At 46.5% G+C, this 15,108-nt stretch overlaps 1 protein-coding gene across 11 annotated transcripts in view; it reads left to right on the top strand.

The window, feature by feature from the left end:
• The window catches only part of COP1 (COP1 E3 ubiquitin ligase), a 193,889-nt gene that overhangs the window by 36,250 nt on the left and 142,531 nt on the right, over nt 1–15,108 (top strand). For all 11 annotated transcript variants that reach the window (XR_006283104.1, XR_006283103.1, XR_006283101.1 and 8 more), the window contains exon 9: nt 5,672–5,729. Coding sequence is in view for 6 of the 11 variants with exons in the window: in XM_043520142.1 (XP_043376077.1) it covers nt 5,672–5,729 (58 nt within the window). In the remaining 5 variants the exon portion in view is untranslated. The remainder of the gene's footprint in view (nt 1–5,671; nt 5,730–15,108) is intronic.

Raw genomic sequence — 15,108 nt, 5'->3', positions numbered from 1 at the left:
ACATCATGTATTTAATTTGTGATGGTTGGCACATACAATGTCCAAAACAATTTCACATTAAATAAGTGAATGACCTTTGATTTCCTGTTCAATATGGAAGGTTAAATTTGCATATTCTCGTGGTCAGGTTTTTAAATTTAACAGACTCATTGGTTCTACCCACCTGCCTGCTCTCTGTGGTTAGACTGAAATGTCATTTCCCTAGTGTATTGTTGATGGGATTTTTTCAGTCTGGGATATTATGAGCCCTGGATTACAGATAAAATTGTGACTAACCTTTTGTGTGCAAGTTGCACATGTCAGCAATTCTGTTTAAAGTGCATTTCACTGTGCATACATTCCTATATTCATTCAGCTGGAATAAGTTATGATACCCCTAAGCTCTCATCTTGCATATTGAATGAATATTTTTTTCTTTCTGGAAACGCTTGTTTTAGTAGCTCTTTTAAACCAGAGGTTACCAGCACGGGTATTGATTGGTACTCGTACTTGACTACATGTCTGCTAGCTGGAGAACTAAACCTAATAGCCCACAGGTATATGTGAAAGATGTTAAGAGGTACTACGCTGGAGAGTTTCAGGGACAATGGATGGGTGAGGAGCCCTTCCAACAGCTGCTGGTATTTGTACCAGGTTGTTACCCCTGGATCCTGTTTGGGACTGTAATCTTTCGTAATCATGTAATAGATGTCTTAAAGTTTGGGGGAGAAGAGGGGGAAAAGAGGTGTCTGATACTCTATCCCTCTGCAAGTTCTCCTCTTCTGGGGCTTTTTAAACCAGTTCATAACTCCAGTATCTCTCTTCTCTGCTGCGTCTCATTGCTTCTGCAAGTAGTAGCTACATGAAATTGCCATGATTCTTGATAGTTTGTGCCGCTCACAGGATTCTGAATATTAGCAGTGAAACTGATGAGTCTTTAATTTCATGCTTTTGATGCTTGGGAAAGCTGGGAGTTTCAGGATCAGTAAGTTGATACTGCACTACTTCTCACGTATGGACCATTATCTTTTTTTAAGTAAAAGGGCTAGAAACTCTTCCTTAAAATGGAAGGTTAAGTTCTGCAGAAGTAGATAGTCTAGTTCTGTCACATGAAGCAAGTTAACAAGTGAATTTTTCAAGCACTGTTTTATACCATTTGGGACCTGGATAATAATTTTCTAGCCCAAAAAGTGTTTGAAAACAGTTTTAAAAATCAGGTCTGAAACCTGTGTAGGCCAGTCTAGCAAGGGTTTTCTGACATTCTTTCAGGTCTGTGTAGAGTACATGTGCTTGGGCCACTATAGATCTTGGTCCCAAAGCTACTCAAATTATTCACAACTATGTTGATTAAAACTGCTTTAGTTTAGTCTTTGATATAGCAAAATATGTATCTTGTAGGCCCATTAGGCTTCTTGATTTTAGAAATGTGACTGTTACACTGCTGTGACCCAACATTCCTTTTGTAACAAGATCCACTTACTGCTGCTCCATTCTCCAGAACGTGTGACTTGAATGGAGCATTATTTAGTCTGGCATTAACTGAACCCCATAGAAGAGACTAGTAGGGACTTGCACAAAATCCACATGGGGTAGTCTCTTCCCAAGCTTTTGAAAGAGGTCCCTTCCTGTATTCCTCAGTGACCCTGCCAAAATCAGGGCTTGTTCTGTAGTTTCTCTGCTAAAATGAGAAGTGGCATGTGAAAGCTCTTAAGAGACTTCACTTGCTGGATGACTTCTAGAGCCTGTATCTCTTGACACATAGTGGTCCTGTGTCTGGTTTCATATGACTAAAGGCTTGAATTCTTTGGGTTTATTTTCTAGAAACCTCCTACTCTCTGAAATTAATTTGGCTTTCAGCACTAAACATATGTTGTGGTGAACAGTTCAAAAACTGCAACCTAGATCTTTCCTTGGAAAGAGTACTACAGAATAATTGATGATGGCTTTAAAATTTGCTGAGTCCTCCAGTTCTGTAAACTGAAATACTTCATCCTAAAAACACACTTCTTTAGAGATGTAGTGAACCAGTAAGAATGAAATATATTTATATTTCATGTATTATAGTTATAACATATAATTTTCCATGTTCAAATACTTTATTAAACTATATGGATATCTTCAACTTGCTGTTAATTAAAATGGTGTGTTTAAACCAGAACATACCTTGTCAGTATACTTTCTGTCCTGTTGTAACTTGTCTGGTCAGCATTTGTTACTAATGCATTTTATAAAATAGCACAAAGTTACCTTTAAATATGTGCTGATAGAAAATAGACTTTTCCTTTTGTCTGTCGTACTGTTCAATTTATCTTCTATTTTTCCTTCAGATTTACAGTATTCAGTCTTGAAATTTAGAGCCTTCAGTCTTATGCCCTATCTGATTTATCCTTTAATCCACTTCTGATTCAGTAGTCCACTCCACCAGTACTGTGTTTTCATCATTTTTTTCCTGCTTGAACGACTCTAGACCCAGTTCAACTTTTTTCTCCATTTTCCACATTTGACTCTTAGTCGTCATAAGCAACAATCACTTTTTTGGCTATGTACTTTCTATTTCCATCTCATTTATATCCACACTCTTGAACTTTAAAATAATCCTATATTTTTTTGTAGGTGTATACTGCTGGAGGAAACCTCACTGTTGTAACTTTGCTGAATTTGTATTCAGCATGTGTAACGAATGCTTAAAAGAAATCAAAACTTTTTTTGTGCACTTCTGCAAGGTGTGATGAAACATTATGTGGGGTAATGGTACAGTACTTTTTTTACAGGATTAAGGTTTTTCTAGTTTTATGTATTAGGGAAATACAAACAATTATGGGGTGAGATTAAAAACTAATACTACTCAAAAAGTTTCTCTTCACCTTCCCGCCCCCCAATAAAACAAACAAACAAACCCTGGCCACCTGTCTCTTTTGGGTGGTAAATGAAATGGGGGGAATACATCTCTAGTTTCTGAGGCAGTAATTTAAAATTTAACCATTTTGTCATGAGTTCCTCGGGAAGAGACGCAATAAAAATTAATTACATGGTAGCCCAGGTTCACTTTGTTCAAGCCATATTTTTTTGTCCATTGACTCCAGTTCTTTGTCTCAAAATTTGCTGCTTCTTGCTCCACTTGCCACCACCCACAGTTGATGATTGTCCCCTTTTTTGTTCCCAGATTTTATAATGCCTTTTATAATTTATTAATAAATGTAGCTGAATTTCTTAATCACAAAAATATTTAAAAGCCTTTAACAGGACTTTAAATTTAAGATACTTGAATAATTGGAAAAAAAGAGAAATTACAAGAATCTGCAAGACAACTTCAGCTAAGGCGGGGTGATGAACCTGTGACTACGGATCCACATGCGGCTCTTCAGAAGTTAATATGCGGCTCCTTGTATAGGCACAGACTACAGGGCTGGAGCTACAGGTGCCAACTTTCCTGCCCCCTCCCCTGAGCCTGCAGTGCCCTTCCCCCAGAGCCTCCTGCATGCCATGAAACAGCTGATCAGGAGGTGTGGGGAGGGAGGGGGAGGCTCTGTGGGGGTTGGGGGGAGAACTGCTGATGTATTACTGTGGATCTTTGGCAATGTACATTGGTAAATTCTGTCTCCTTCTCAGACTCAGGTTGGCCACCCGTGAGCTAAGGGTATTACACAAAACTGCCTTAGAATTTGTCTTTGGATAGCGGAATTATATCTACACTTCTGGAACCTAGATTACATTGCGTTATCAGCATATCTATAGCAAAAATAAGACTGGACACTTTAAGTCTGCTATGCTGCTGTTAATTCCATCTGTACCTGCCTCTTGTAACAGCTTATTTTTCATCGTTTTTCAGCTGTGCATCTCTCTCTCCTGTCACCGGCAGGAACTGGTGTATGCATTTTTAGTTTGTCTGCCCCCTCACGCTCCCATGATTAAAGTTTATTGTCCCTGAATGTGCTTGAAGCAGCATTATTACTTTTTTTTTTCCTCCATAAAGATCTAGTAGAAAATAATTCTTAGAGGGTGTTTTTGGTTTTGGTTTTTTTGCTTGTAGCTTTTCTATTTTGGCTGTGCAAGTGTTAAGACGTCAGCAGTTGGAGTTCACTTAAAAGTTAACTACAAATGTGTTAAAGTTTTAACGTTCTCCAACTCAGATTTGCCTCCAGTAGATTTTTTTAAAACTAATATTGGAGTGAAGTATTAAAGCCCAATTACAAGCATTTTTGGCTTTCTAGATTTATAGCTTGTGGAATGCTCTTAATGCTATGTAGGTAGTCCCATAGTGCACGGGAATGTCAGTGTCGCTGATCAGCGCTGGCAACCATAACCTAAACTTAAGAGTTTTGTAAAAAGAGATTTTTACACAAAGACCGATAAAAATATTTCCAGGAACCTTATAAAAACTACCTGTTCCTCCACCCCATCCCCCATTAAAACATAATCTTCTGTGAGAACAATACTTCTATCTAACATACATTGTAGGTGAGGAAATGAAAGTGAAACTGAATAATCTGTTTCAAGACAAATGAAAAAAAGTAAACAAGACAAGAATATGGGTGAAAGCAATGCTTTCAAAATGTTTTACAGTAGATATTTGTAACACAGATTGTTGACTAAATAAATAATTTTAACCTGATAGTGTTCTTGTGTGGTAGTCTAAAAATGCTTCAGGGGCAAATAAAGGCTGATTACTAAGTGGTACTGGGGAAGGGATTTGTGTATCATACAGAAATAAAATGTTACAGGCAAGATTTTCAAGCACTGCTGCCTAAAGATAGGGTTCTGAATATTTTAGTTGGCTAAATAATGGGCCTGATTTGCAAAAGTGCTGAGCATTCTGTAGCTAGCTGCTGTGTACTCGGACCACGTAACTGTAGCTCACAAACGCAAAGTTAGGTGCCTCGCTTTAGGCAAGCTGTTTTTCAAATCTTGGCTTCAGTCAATGTATGCGGGTGGTCAACATGATAGGAACTCTAACCATAAATAACTATTCTTATAGAGAAGTGGTTTGTTCATTTCCTAGCCTCTGGAAAAAAAAATCCAGAAGAGGTGAACTCAGTGTCTTATTTGAAAATTAAAAGTATGCAAAACTGGAAAATAGCATGCCATAGGAATGTTTCTGATCAGTAATTCTGGATCTGAACATCAACTTAGAGATCTGATCTTCACAACTAAAGTACCAGGGTTGTGGGGGTTTTTTGGGGGGGGATGAGGGGAGGGGAAGAGAGGCAGGCCAGACACTTTTAGAGATCATCTCTATAATATTAAGGTGACTGGGTCAGTAATTTTCCAAACTAGGTTTTTGACTGTTCCCTTCACATCACTATCTTGGACCCCATGAAATACCAGTAACTCCCTTTAGGAATAATTACACAATTATTTTGTAACAGCAGTATGTCGAAGGTGTGTTTTACACTGCATGCTTTACATACAGGACACATCTGTCCTCAAATTTTGTTTGTAACACTATCACACTTGACTGTACTTGGATAGAAGTGTGTTTAAGAGTAATTTAGAATTTCTTGTAGACATAAGACATATCCACATTCCCCTCTTAGCCAATCTCTCATTCTGTATATTTAAAAAGGCTTATGTTTCATGCCTACAAAATGAATTTAAAACACAATCTTGCTGCTATATGTAATAGGAAAAAATGATAAAGGATGAGTGCATAGTGACTGATTTTAAGCAGGCTCTGTTTCTCTTGGTTTTACAGTAATATTATCGATTCCACGGAGTACAGCCAGCCTCCAGGATTCAGTGGCAATTCTCAGGTAAGATGATACATATGTCTGGAGGGAGGGACAAAGGGCAAAGATTGTTTTCAATCTCCAGGACATTGGCCAAACTGGCTCTTATCTGAATCCTTAAATAGTCACCCAGTTATCTGTGGCAGAGACGAAGCTATAGGAATAATTGCATATGCTCATGCATCAGGTCATATTCAGGTACATGCTCTCTGCAGAGAGAAATGGTACCATAAACTTTAGGTACCTGACTTCATTTCAAAGTTGATTTTTCTTGTGACTGTATTAGATTGGGGAACCTGTTTGAAGCCTCGTTTCTCCTTGCTGGAAACTGTACCATATGTAAAAGTTCTCTGTGTAACTTTTAGTGCTTAGTAGCAGAGTCCACATGGCGATTTAATGTACAGGTAAAAATGCTTTTGAAACTTAAGTTTTAGAGCTAGCTACGGATACAAAAATTAGAGTAAATACATTGTAATAATCCTGAGACAGCATTTCTGTGGCATATTTTGTGGTAATATCAGTTGGTAGTTAGTAAATGGATAGAGGAGGTTTTCTCTTTTTTTTTTTTTTTTTTTTTTTTTTTTTTTTTTCCTCCTTTTCCTGAGACATTTTATAGCTGTGTTATTGGTAGCTAGCTATCATGGTGATTGCCTCTGTATAAATAACTTTTATCTATCTGGTTTTAAAGGGAGTATAAAATACAGATAGATTTTGTTCAAAACTCTAATCTAGCGTGTTCTTTCTTTGTTGCTGTCCATGGATGCTACTTGTTTTAATACTTTTAATTTCACCTTTGAAAGAGAAAGGAACAGCATAATTCTACCACCCCCTTCTTCTACCCCCAACCCAAGCTAGGTTTTCCCATCACTCTGGATAACAGCCTATGAGTTTGAAAATCATATATACTGAAGTCTGCTCTCTCTAGGGTGGATTGTTAATTAATTTCTAGATTCCCAGCCCAAAAATATATTAAAATTTAATGTTAAGAAACATATTTAGTTAAATTTTCATTTGCATGAGAAATCTCCTGTGAAAATAGTCCATATGAATATAAACTGAGCTGCCTTTTTTTGTTAATCAGTCATGGTAAAATCAGTTCTTCTTTGAATGATTGCTTATGTGAATTTCACAATAGGTGTGCATGGTCGCCACATGCACCGGTGCCAGAAGCTTTTTCCCTAGCAGTACCCGTGGGGGTGGGGGGGAAGTGCACCCCAGCGACCCCTGGAATGGCGCCTGCCTGGCGCAGTATAAGGGGAGCTGCGTGCTCCCCCCGCCCTCAGTTCCTTCTTGCTGCCAATGAAAGTGCGTTGGAACTACTCTGCTCCAGCTTTGCTGTAGCTCGTCCCCAGATCTGCTTGTTCGTTCAGTGTTAGTCCCTGTAGTTAGTTAGCTGTTTAGTTAATTCAGTTAGAGCAAGCGCCCAGGCCAGGGCATGCCCTGTGCCCTGGGTTTTAAATTGTGCTACACTTGTAGGCGATCTATGCCAAGGAGTGACCCGCACGTGGATTATCTCCACTGTTTGGAAGAAACCCGTATCAGCAATCGTTGCAAAATTTGCAAGTCGTTTAAGCCTCTGACCAAGAGAAAAAGGGACATTAGGGTCTAGGCTATTCTGATGGAGTCGGCACTGACCCTGACTCCAGCACGCCGTTCCGAACCGGTACCCTGCACCATGGTGTCAGTGCGCAGTGACCCTCTGGCGCCATCGACCATCACTCCTTGTCCACAGCATCACTCCCTGTCCACGGGGAACACCAAGAAGGCTAGAAAGACGCCTTCTTTGCAGCGGCACCGAAGTAAAGCCTGGACAGAGGCTAGACCCATGTTGGGCAGTCCTCGATCCCCACTGGCCTCTAGGCCCCCGACTCAAGTCGAGCGGAGTAACCCAGCCCACTCAGAGCAGGCCTCCCTGGACGTCCGGAGGCCCTGCAGGCAGCCCGGGATGTTATGTCCATGCCAGTACCAGGAGCATCGCTGATGTCGGCTCCACGCTCCAGAGGCAAGCCTCTGCTGGGATCTCTGCAGTCGCCCCCCAGCTCGGTATTGGTCGAGGGAACATTCCCGATGCTGTTCGCCGCACAGCGACCATTCACATGGATCACCCTCGACTCCCACCAGATTGTCTGGTTGGGCTCCGTCTGACCGACTCTCGGCACCGCTTCACCTCAAGGAGCAGATACCGCCGGGACCAAGGCAGGCGTCACCAAAGTTTCTTGTCTCGGAGGGATTATCGCAGCTGGTCAAGGCATTGGCGTCGACGCCATTCCCTCTCGGAATCCTGCTTGGAGACCCTGCCAAGGCATCGCCTCTGCAGCCCCGGGCATCGATTCCTAGCATCTCGCCATCGCGGGTCCGCCCGTCTGAGTTAATTGCAGAGCAGCTGTTACTGACGGTACCGATCCTTCATGTCAGGATCTCGGTCCTGTGGTTGGCGTTGCTCCTGGCACCGCCGCTCCTCCTGGTCTGGGGACAACAGCAGGTCGTACGTGAGCCTGGCTTCCATTTGCAGTTGTCCACTGTTGGGCCAGACCAGCCAGGCAGAGCAACCGGCTCAGACGATGCCGCATCACGTGCAGTGGGACCTGGCCCCGTGGCATTGTGGCCCCCGGCGCAGCCCCTGGTGGGGGCTCGCTCGATGACTGGAGCCTCAGAAGCAGCATCGGCCTCCCTCTTCACACCTCTGAGGAAGGAGTCAATGGGACGTACATCCTTGGCACTAAGCCCAGAGACTGAGCAGGTGGTGGACTCTCCGGTGCTGGCGGACACCCAGAGTACCGCACCAGCCTCCTCACCCTCCATGGATGAGGTGATTACGGCCCTCCCGCATCTGTCCTGCAGGAGGACGTTAGGGCCCACCAATAACTCTTAAAAAGGGTGGCATCAAGCCTCCACCTCCAGGCAGAGGAGATGAAGGATGCCTCGGACTCCCTGTTCAATGTGCTGTCCTCTTCAGTACTGGGCAGGATAGCCTCGCCTCTCCATGAAGGAGTGGCAAAAATTTCAAATGCCCTGTGGCAAACGCTGGCCCCCATCTCCAAGAGGGCAGAACACAAGTACTTTATACCTGTCAAGGGACACAAGTACTTATATACCCACCCGGCGCCCAACTCCCTGGTGATGGAGTTGGTCAACCACAAGGAACGGCAGGGCCAGCCAGCCCGTACCCCGAAAAATAAAGATTCATGGAGGCTGGACTCCTTTGGAAGAAAAATGTATTTGTCCTAGAGTTTTCAGTTATGAGTGGCAAACCACTAGGCTCTCCTGGGCCGGTATGAGTTCAACCTGTGGGGCTCCCTGCCCAAGTTCGAGAACTCCCTCCAGGAGCACGATAGGAAGGAGTTCAAAGCGCTGGTGGAGGAGGGTACAGCGGCTTCCAGGGCAACCCTGCAGGCAGCTTTGGATGCGGTGGAGATGGCCACACGATCCATGGACACCACGGTGTCCATGACGAGAGCATCGTGGATCCTACTCACTGGGCTGTCCAGTGAGGTGCAGACTTCCATGCAGGATCTCCCATTTAACAGCAAAGCTCTGTTTGCAGAACAAATGGATACAAGGCTGCATGGCATGAAAGACTCCCGCACGACCCTCCAGACTCTGGGTGTCTACGTTCCGGCTCCGGCTAAATCTAAATTCAAGCCGCAGCAAACTCCCACTCAGGCCACTCACCCGAAATACGAGGCCACATATAAGAAGTCGCGGGACTACAAGAGGCACCATCAGAGGCAGTCTCGGCCTGCCGCACAACCTGTGCCCTCCAAGGGCAAGCAGGCAGGGAAAAGGCGCTTTTGACAGGACGCTCGGGGGTGCCCTGTCAGTTCTCATCAGGGATCCACCCTCAGTAAAGCTTCCCTTCAATCAGTTGTGTGCTTCCTCCTGTAGTGGTCATGGCTGACCTTGGACCGATGGGTCCTCAACACCATCTCCCTGGGCTACACCCTCCAATTTACTTCCTCCCCGCCCAACTGTCCCCTGCCCCGTCCCTCCTGGGGGACCCCTTGCATTAAGCTCTGCTCGAGCAGGAGGTGGGGCAGCTCCTGGGCCTAGGAGCGGTGGAAGTGGTGCCCAGGGAGTGCAAGGGGTACTACTCCCACTATTTCTTTATCCCAAAGGTCAGAGGGGGACTCAGGCCCATCCTGGACCTGCGAGGTCTGAACTAGTACCTAGTGAAGCTCAAGTTCCATATGGTCTCCCTGGCCTCCATCATCCCCTCCCCTGGATCCCGGGGTCTGGTACGCTGCCCTCGATCTGCAGGACACATACATCCACATTCCTTATGTTCGAGGGGCACAGACGCTTCCTCCGTTTGGTGGTGGGGCAGAATCACTATCAATTTGCAGTCCTCCTGTTTGGCCTGTCCACTGCCTCCAGGGTATTTACAAAACATATGTCGGTGGTAGCAGCCTACCTCAGGCGACGGGGGGGATCTAGCTCTTTCCTTATCTGGACGATTGGCTGGTCAAGGGCAGCTTCCGGTCGCAGGTGAGGGATCATGTGATGCTCTTCCTGTCCACGTGTACTGCTTTGGGCCTGTTGGTAAACAACACCAAGTCCACATTAGTCCTAGTTCAATGCATAGAGTTTATCGGGGCGCTCCTGGATGCCTCGTCAGCCAGAGCCTCCCTCCCACCGGACAGGTTCGAGACCCTGAAGGGGGTCATCAGCACGGTCACATGGTTCCCCGTGACAACAGTCAGAGCATGCCTGCAGCTCTTGGGCCACATGTCGGCGTGCACATACATGGTCTGTCACGCTGGACTCGGGATGAGGCCCCTCCAGCTCTGGTTGGCTTTGGAGTTCTCCCAGGCCAGGGACTGGATGGACAAGGTCCTTACTGTTACTGACTCGGTGATCACCTCCCTACAGTGGTGGTCCACCCCAAGCAACATGCTCCGGGGGGTACCATTCAGGGACAGGGCTCCATCGCTGGAACTGGTGTCCGATGTGTCAGACCTGGGTTGGGGGGGGCCCATGTGGGGAACGTTCAGACCCAAGGTCTGTGGTCGGCTCAGGATCTAACCCTTCACATAAATGTCAAGGAGTTCAGGGTGGTAAGGCTGGCCTGCGTGGCCTTCCGCTCACACCTGGAGGACAGGGTGGTCAGGGTCCTCACAGAGACACGGCCTCAATGTTCTATATCAATAGGCGGGGGCCCGGTCCTCTGCCGCGAAGACCCCAGGCTGTGGGATTTCTGTATAGCCCATGACATCTGCCTAAAGGCCTTCTATCTACCCGGTGCCTGGAACACATGGGCGGATCGCTTGATCAGGAACTTCTCTCAGCATGAGTGGTCTCTCCACCCAGAGGTGGCTCACAGGCTTTTCCAAGTGTGGGGGACTCCCCAGGTGGACCTGTTCGTGACTTGCCAGGACTGGCTCTGTCCCCAGTTCTGCTCCAGGGGCGGGCTGGAACGGGACGCTATCTCCGATGCCTTCCTCCTGTCCTGGTCAGGCCAGTTTCTCTATGCCTTTCCCCCGTTCCCACTGATCAACAAGGTCCTGGAAATAATAAAGATGAATAAGACCCAGGTCCTTCTGATTGCCCCAGCATAGCCCAGGCAACATTGGTACGGGACCCTCACGGACCTGGCGGTTGCTCTGCCATGCCCGTTGCTGTTCCACCTGGACCTGCTCTCCCAAGACCGGGGCTGCCTCCTCGACCCCAACCTAGCCCCTCTCTACCTCACGGCGTGGCTGCTCAATGGTTCGGAGGGAGGAAAGGACGTGCTCAGAAGGGGTTCAACATGTCCTCCTAGAAAGCAGGCGGTCCTCCCCGCGCTGCACCTACTCGGCAAAAAGGTCCCAATTCTCCAGATGGGCGAATGAGCGGGGTGTTTCCCTGGTGACCGCCCCGATCCAGCTTATCCTGGACTACCTTCTCTACCTTAGAGCCCAGGGCCTGGTGCCCTCGTCAGTCAAGGTGCACCTGGCGGCCGTATCAAACTTCCATCTGCAGGTGCAGGGTCACATGGTATTCTCCCATGCTATGACTGGCTGGTTCCTCAAGGAGTTGGACCGTCTATTCCTGTATTCTAGGCCCCCGGTCCCACAGTGGGACCTAAACCTGCTGTTGGCCTGTCTCAACGGACCCCCGTTTGAGCTGCTAGCCACGTGCTCCTGGTCCCACCTCTCATGGAAGGTGGCCTTCCTGGTTGCAATCATGTCGCCCAGGCGGGTTTTGGAGCTCAGGGCCCTGACTTCCAAGCCTCCGTACACTGTTTTTTCCATGAGGACAAGGTTCAGCTCCGCCTGCACCCTGGGTTCCTCCTGAAGGTGGTCTCTGCCTATCACGTGGGTCAGGACATTTTTCTACCTGTCCTCTGCCTCAGGCCCCATGCATCCAGTGAGGAGCACAGTCTCCACATGCTCTGTGTGACAGGCTTTGGCTTTCTACCTTGAGCGGACCAAGCCATTCAGAAAGCCCTCCCAACTGTTCATCGCCTCGGCTGAGCGCATGAGGGGTCGGTCGATCTCCACTCAGTGGCTCTCCAATCGGATCACTTCGTGCATCTGTACCTGCTATGATCTGGCGGGTATCCCCCCGCCACCAATCGTAAGGCATGCTCAACTTGAGCGCAAGCCTCGTTGGCTGCTTTCTTGGCCCACGTCCCCGTCCAGGACAGTTGTAGGGCTGCCATGTGATCTTCAGTTCATATGTTCACCTTGCACTATGCAGTCATCTCCCAAACCAGGGATGATGCTGGGTTCGGCAGGACTGTACTCCGTCCTGAGAATTTGTGAACTCCTACCCACCTCCAACAGATATAGCTTGGAATCGCTTATTGTGGAATACACACGAGCAATCTCTCAAAGAAGAAAAGACGGTTACCTTTTCTGTAACTGGTGTTCTTTGAGATGCGTTTCTCACATCTATTCCACATCCCGCCCTCCTTCCCCACTGTCAGAGTTGTCTGGCAAGAGGGAACTGAGGGTGTGGGGAGCGCCACTCCAGGGGTCGCTGGGGTGCTCTCTGCCCCTAGGGGTACTGCTAGGGGAAAAACTTCCAGCACTTGTCATGTGGCGAGCACGCACACCTATTGTGGAATAAACATGAGGAATACATCTCAAAGAACACCAGTTACAGAAAAGGTAACTGTCTTATATTAGCTAATACTGGAAGCAAGACACTGGTTCAGAATGAACTCTTTTCACACCTTACTTAACATTGCACTGCTGACAAATGTTCTTCTAGGATAACTAGTTTATTATTTCCAGCTTAGATTTGATATTCAGAAGCTAGATTACAAGAAAAAGGCATTTGGGATCTTTGGAGAGTTGCCTACCATATGACCTGAGGGTTTGGATAAACTATATCGTAGCCTCTAACAATTTTCATTTTCTACATAGAAATGAGCTTGTGTGTTGGTCTTTTGACTGAGATTTATCCCCAGTAGGGTTAATGTTTTAAGATTTGGCTTTTCCCCCTAACTTCTTATACTTATGAATAAGATAACTATTTTAACCTCTCTTGTTAGATACAGTAGGCTCCATATGAAAACTCATTTCAACACTTCAGGTATTTGAAATAATTAGTGTTTTTCTAGATTTCCTGTGGATTGGAGATACCATGGGACTGCAGTCATTAGATTGACAGTTGTTTCTAATAGTACTTACTTTTGGATGACATGTGGGAGGCCAGGTGCTGACAATTTTTGCTAGAAGTGGTGCTCCAAACTACTATCCTCATCTAGAGGATCCTAGATGGTTCCTTAGTTTTCATAACTTAGTAAGCAGCCAAATAAAGTGCAAAACACCTGCATGGGCTTTATTATAGAGGAAAAAAGTCTTCCTGTAAGGCAGTGGTTATCAACCTTTCCAAATTCCTGTATCCCTTTCAGGAGTCTTTGTCCTGAGTACCCCAAGTTTCACCTCACTTAAAACCTACTTGCTTACAAAATCGGACATAAGTATCACAGCACACTATTACTGAAAAATTGCTTTCTCATTTTTGCCATATTATAAAATAAAACAATTGGAATATAAATATTGTACTTGCATGTCAGTGTATAGTATATAGGGCAGTATAAACAAGTCATTATTTGCAAACTAAAAATTCATACACTGACTTTGCTAGTGCCTTTTATGTAGCCTGTTGTAAAATTAGGCAAATATCTAGATGAGTTTATGTACCCCATGGAAGACATCTGTGTGCCCCCAGGGGTACATGTACCTCTGGTTGAGAACCACTGCCGTAAGGCTCCCACAAACCCTAGCAGGGCTTTAGGCAGTCCGACCTCAAACTATGTATAGCTGGTGTTCTTCAATCGGGTCCCAAAGTAAAGAGAAATACAGGCTCTAAGCCTTGGTCCCAAAACACAGGGCGCTTCCCCTCTCCTCCCCCCAAAAAGAGTCTCCCTCATGGCTCCCGTACACCCCAGTTCCCCTTAGCAGTAAGTGTTGTGTTCAACATCTCCTTGTTGTGTTTGGCCCTTTGGTCTCAGAGCATTCCCCCTAAACCTTTCCTTCCTTGGTAGGAAGAAGCAAGATTTTGCTTTTTTCCCCTCTTGTTCCAGCTGCTTGCTTGTCTCTCCCTCTTGCCTCTCCCTTCCAGTGTTGCTTAGAAACTGATTGAGTAGCCAAGGAGCAGACTTCTTTACCTATGTAAGCGGGGGAATAGTCCTACTATTGTAGGGAACTTTCCTGGCTTCTGCACTACCCTGGTGACGTGGGCTAGCGAAAGGATCTGAGTCCTCGCTCCCACTTCCTTCACCTAGTGGCCTGCCTGCCCTTGAGGACTCCCCTTCCACTCTCCTGTCTGAGAGAGTCCTCGTAACCCCAACAAGGCTGGGCCCAGGATTCCTCGGGGGCTTGACCCCCAACCCTGCTGTGGTCACCTAGGACAGGGGCTAGGGTATCCCCACTCTGGGGTACTCTCTTTGTACCGGGCATTTCTCTGACCCACTGACGGTTACATACAAGTTAAAGCAAATGCAAGTTATTTAATCAACAATTTGAAAAAGAATAAGAAAAAATGGGAAAGGTTAAAGGAAACGCATCAACCTGCTCTGTGCCAGGGAACATCACAAACAGTGTCTCTGAAATGTCCGGGCAGTTCAGTCTGTTCCTTGTAAGTCCCAGGTAGCCTTCTTCTCAGGCCCAGGCTGTGCTGCAGAGACGCTGTGGGTTGGACACTTGCTCTGGTGGTGGTCACATGCTCTCAGGCTCTAAGTGGTAGGACCCTTCTGCCCAGTGTCGCCCCCGCCCTGTCGGGGTTACGATCCAAGCCTGGCCTGCAGAGCCTCTTGGCCGAGGCGTCTCCCTGTGCTGGGCCCGCTGCCCAGGGTCCCCCTCGCTCTCCCCAGTTGCTCACCGCACCCAGCTCCAGCCCCAGCTGCACTGCTCTGCCTCCAGATCTCTGGGCTGCTTCTTTGGCCCCCCTGGCTCTGGTTGCTGCAGCTCTG

The sequence above is a fragment of the Dermochelys coriacea genome, chromosome 8 (assembly GCF_009764565.3).
Source record: "Dermochelys coriacea isolate rDerCor1 chromosome 8, rDerCor1.pri.v4, whole genome shotgun sequence".
In the NCBI taxonomy this organism is placed as follows: Eukaryota; Metazoa; Chordata; order Testudines; family Dermochelyidae; genus Dermochelys; species Dermochelys coriacea.
This window is presented reverse-complemented; position numbering and strand designations above follow the sequence as displayed.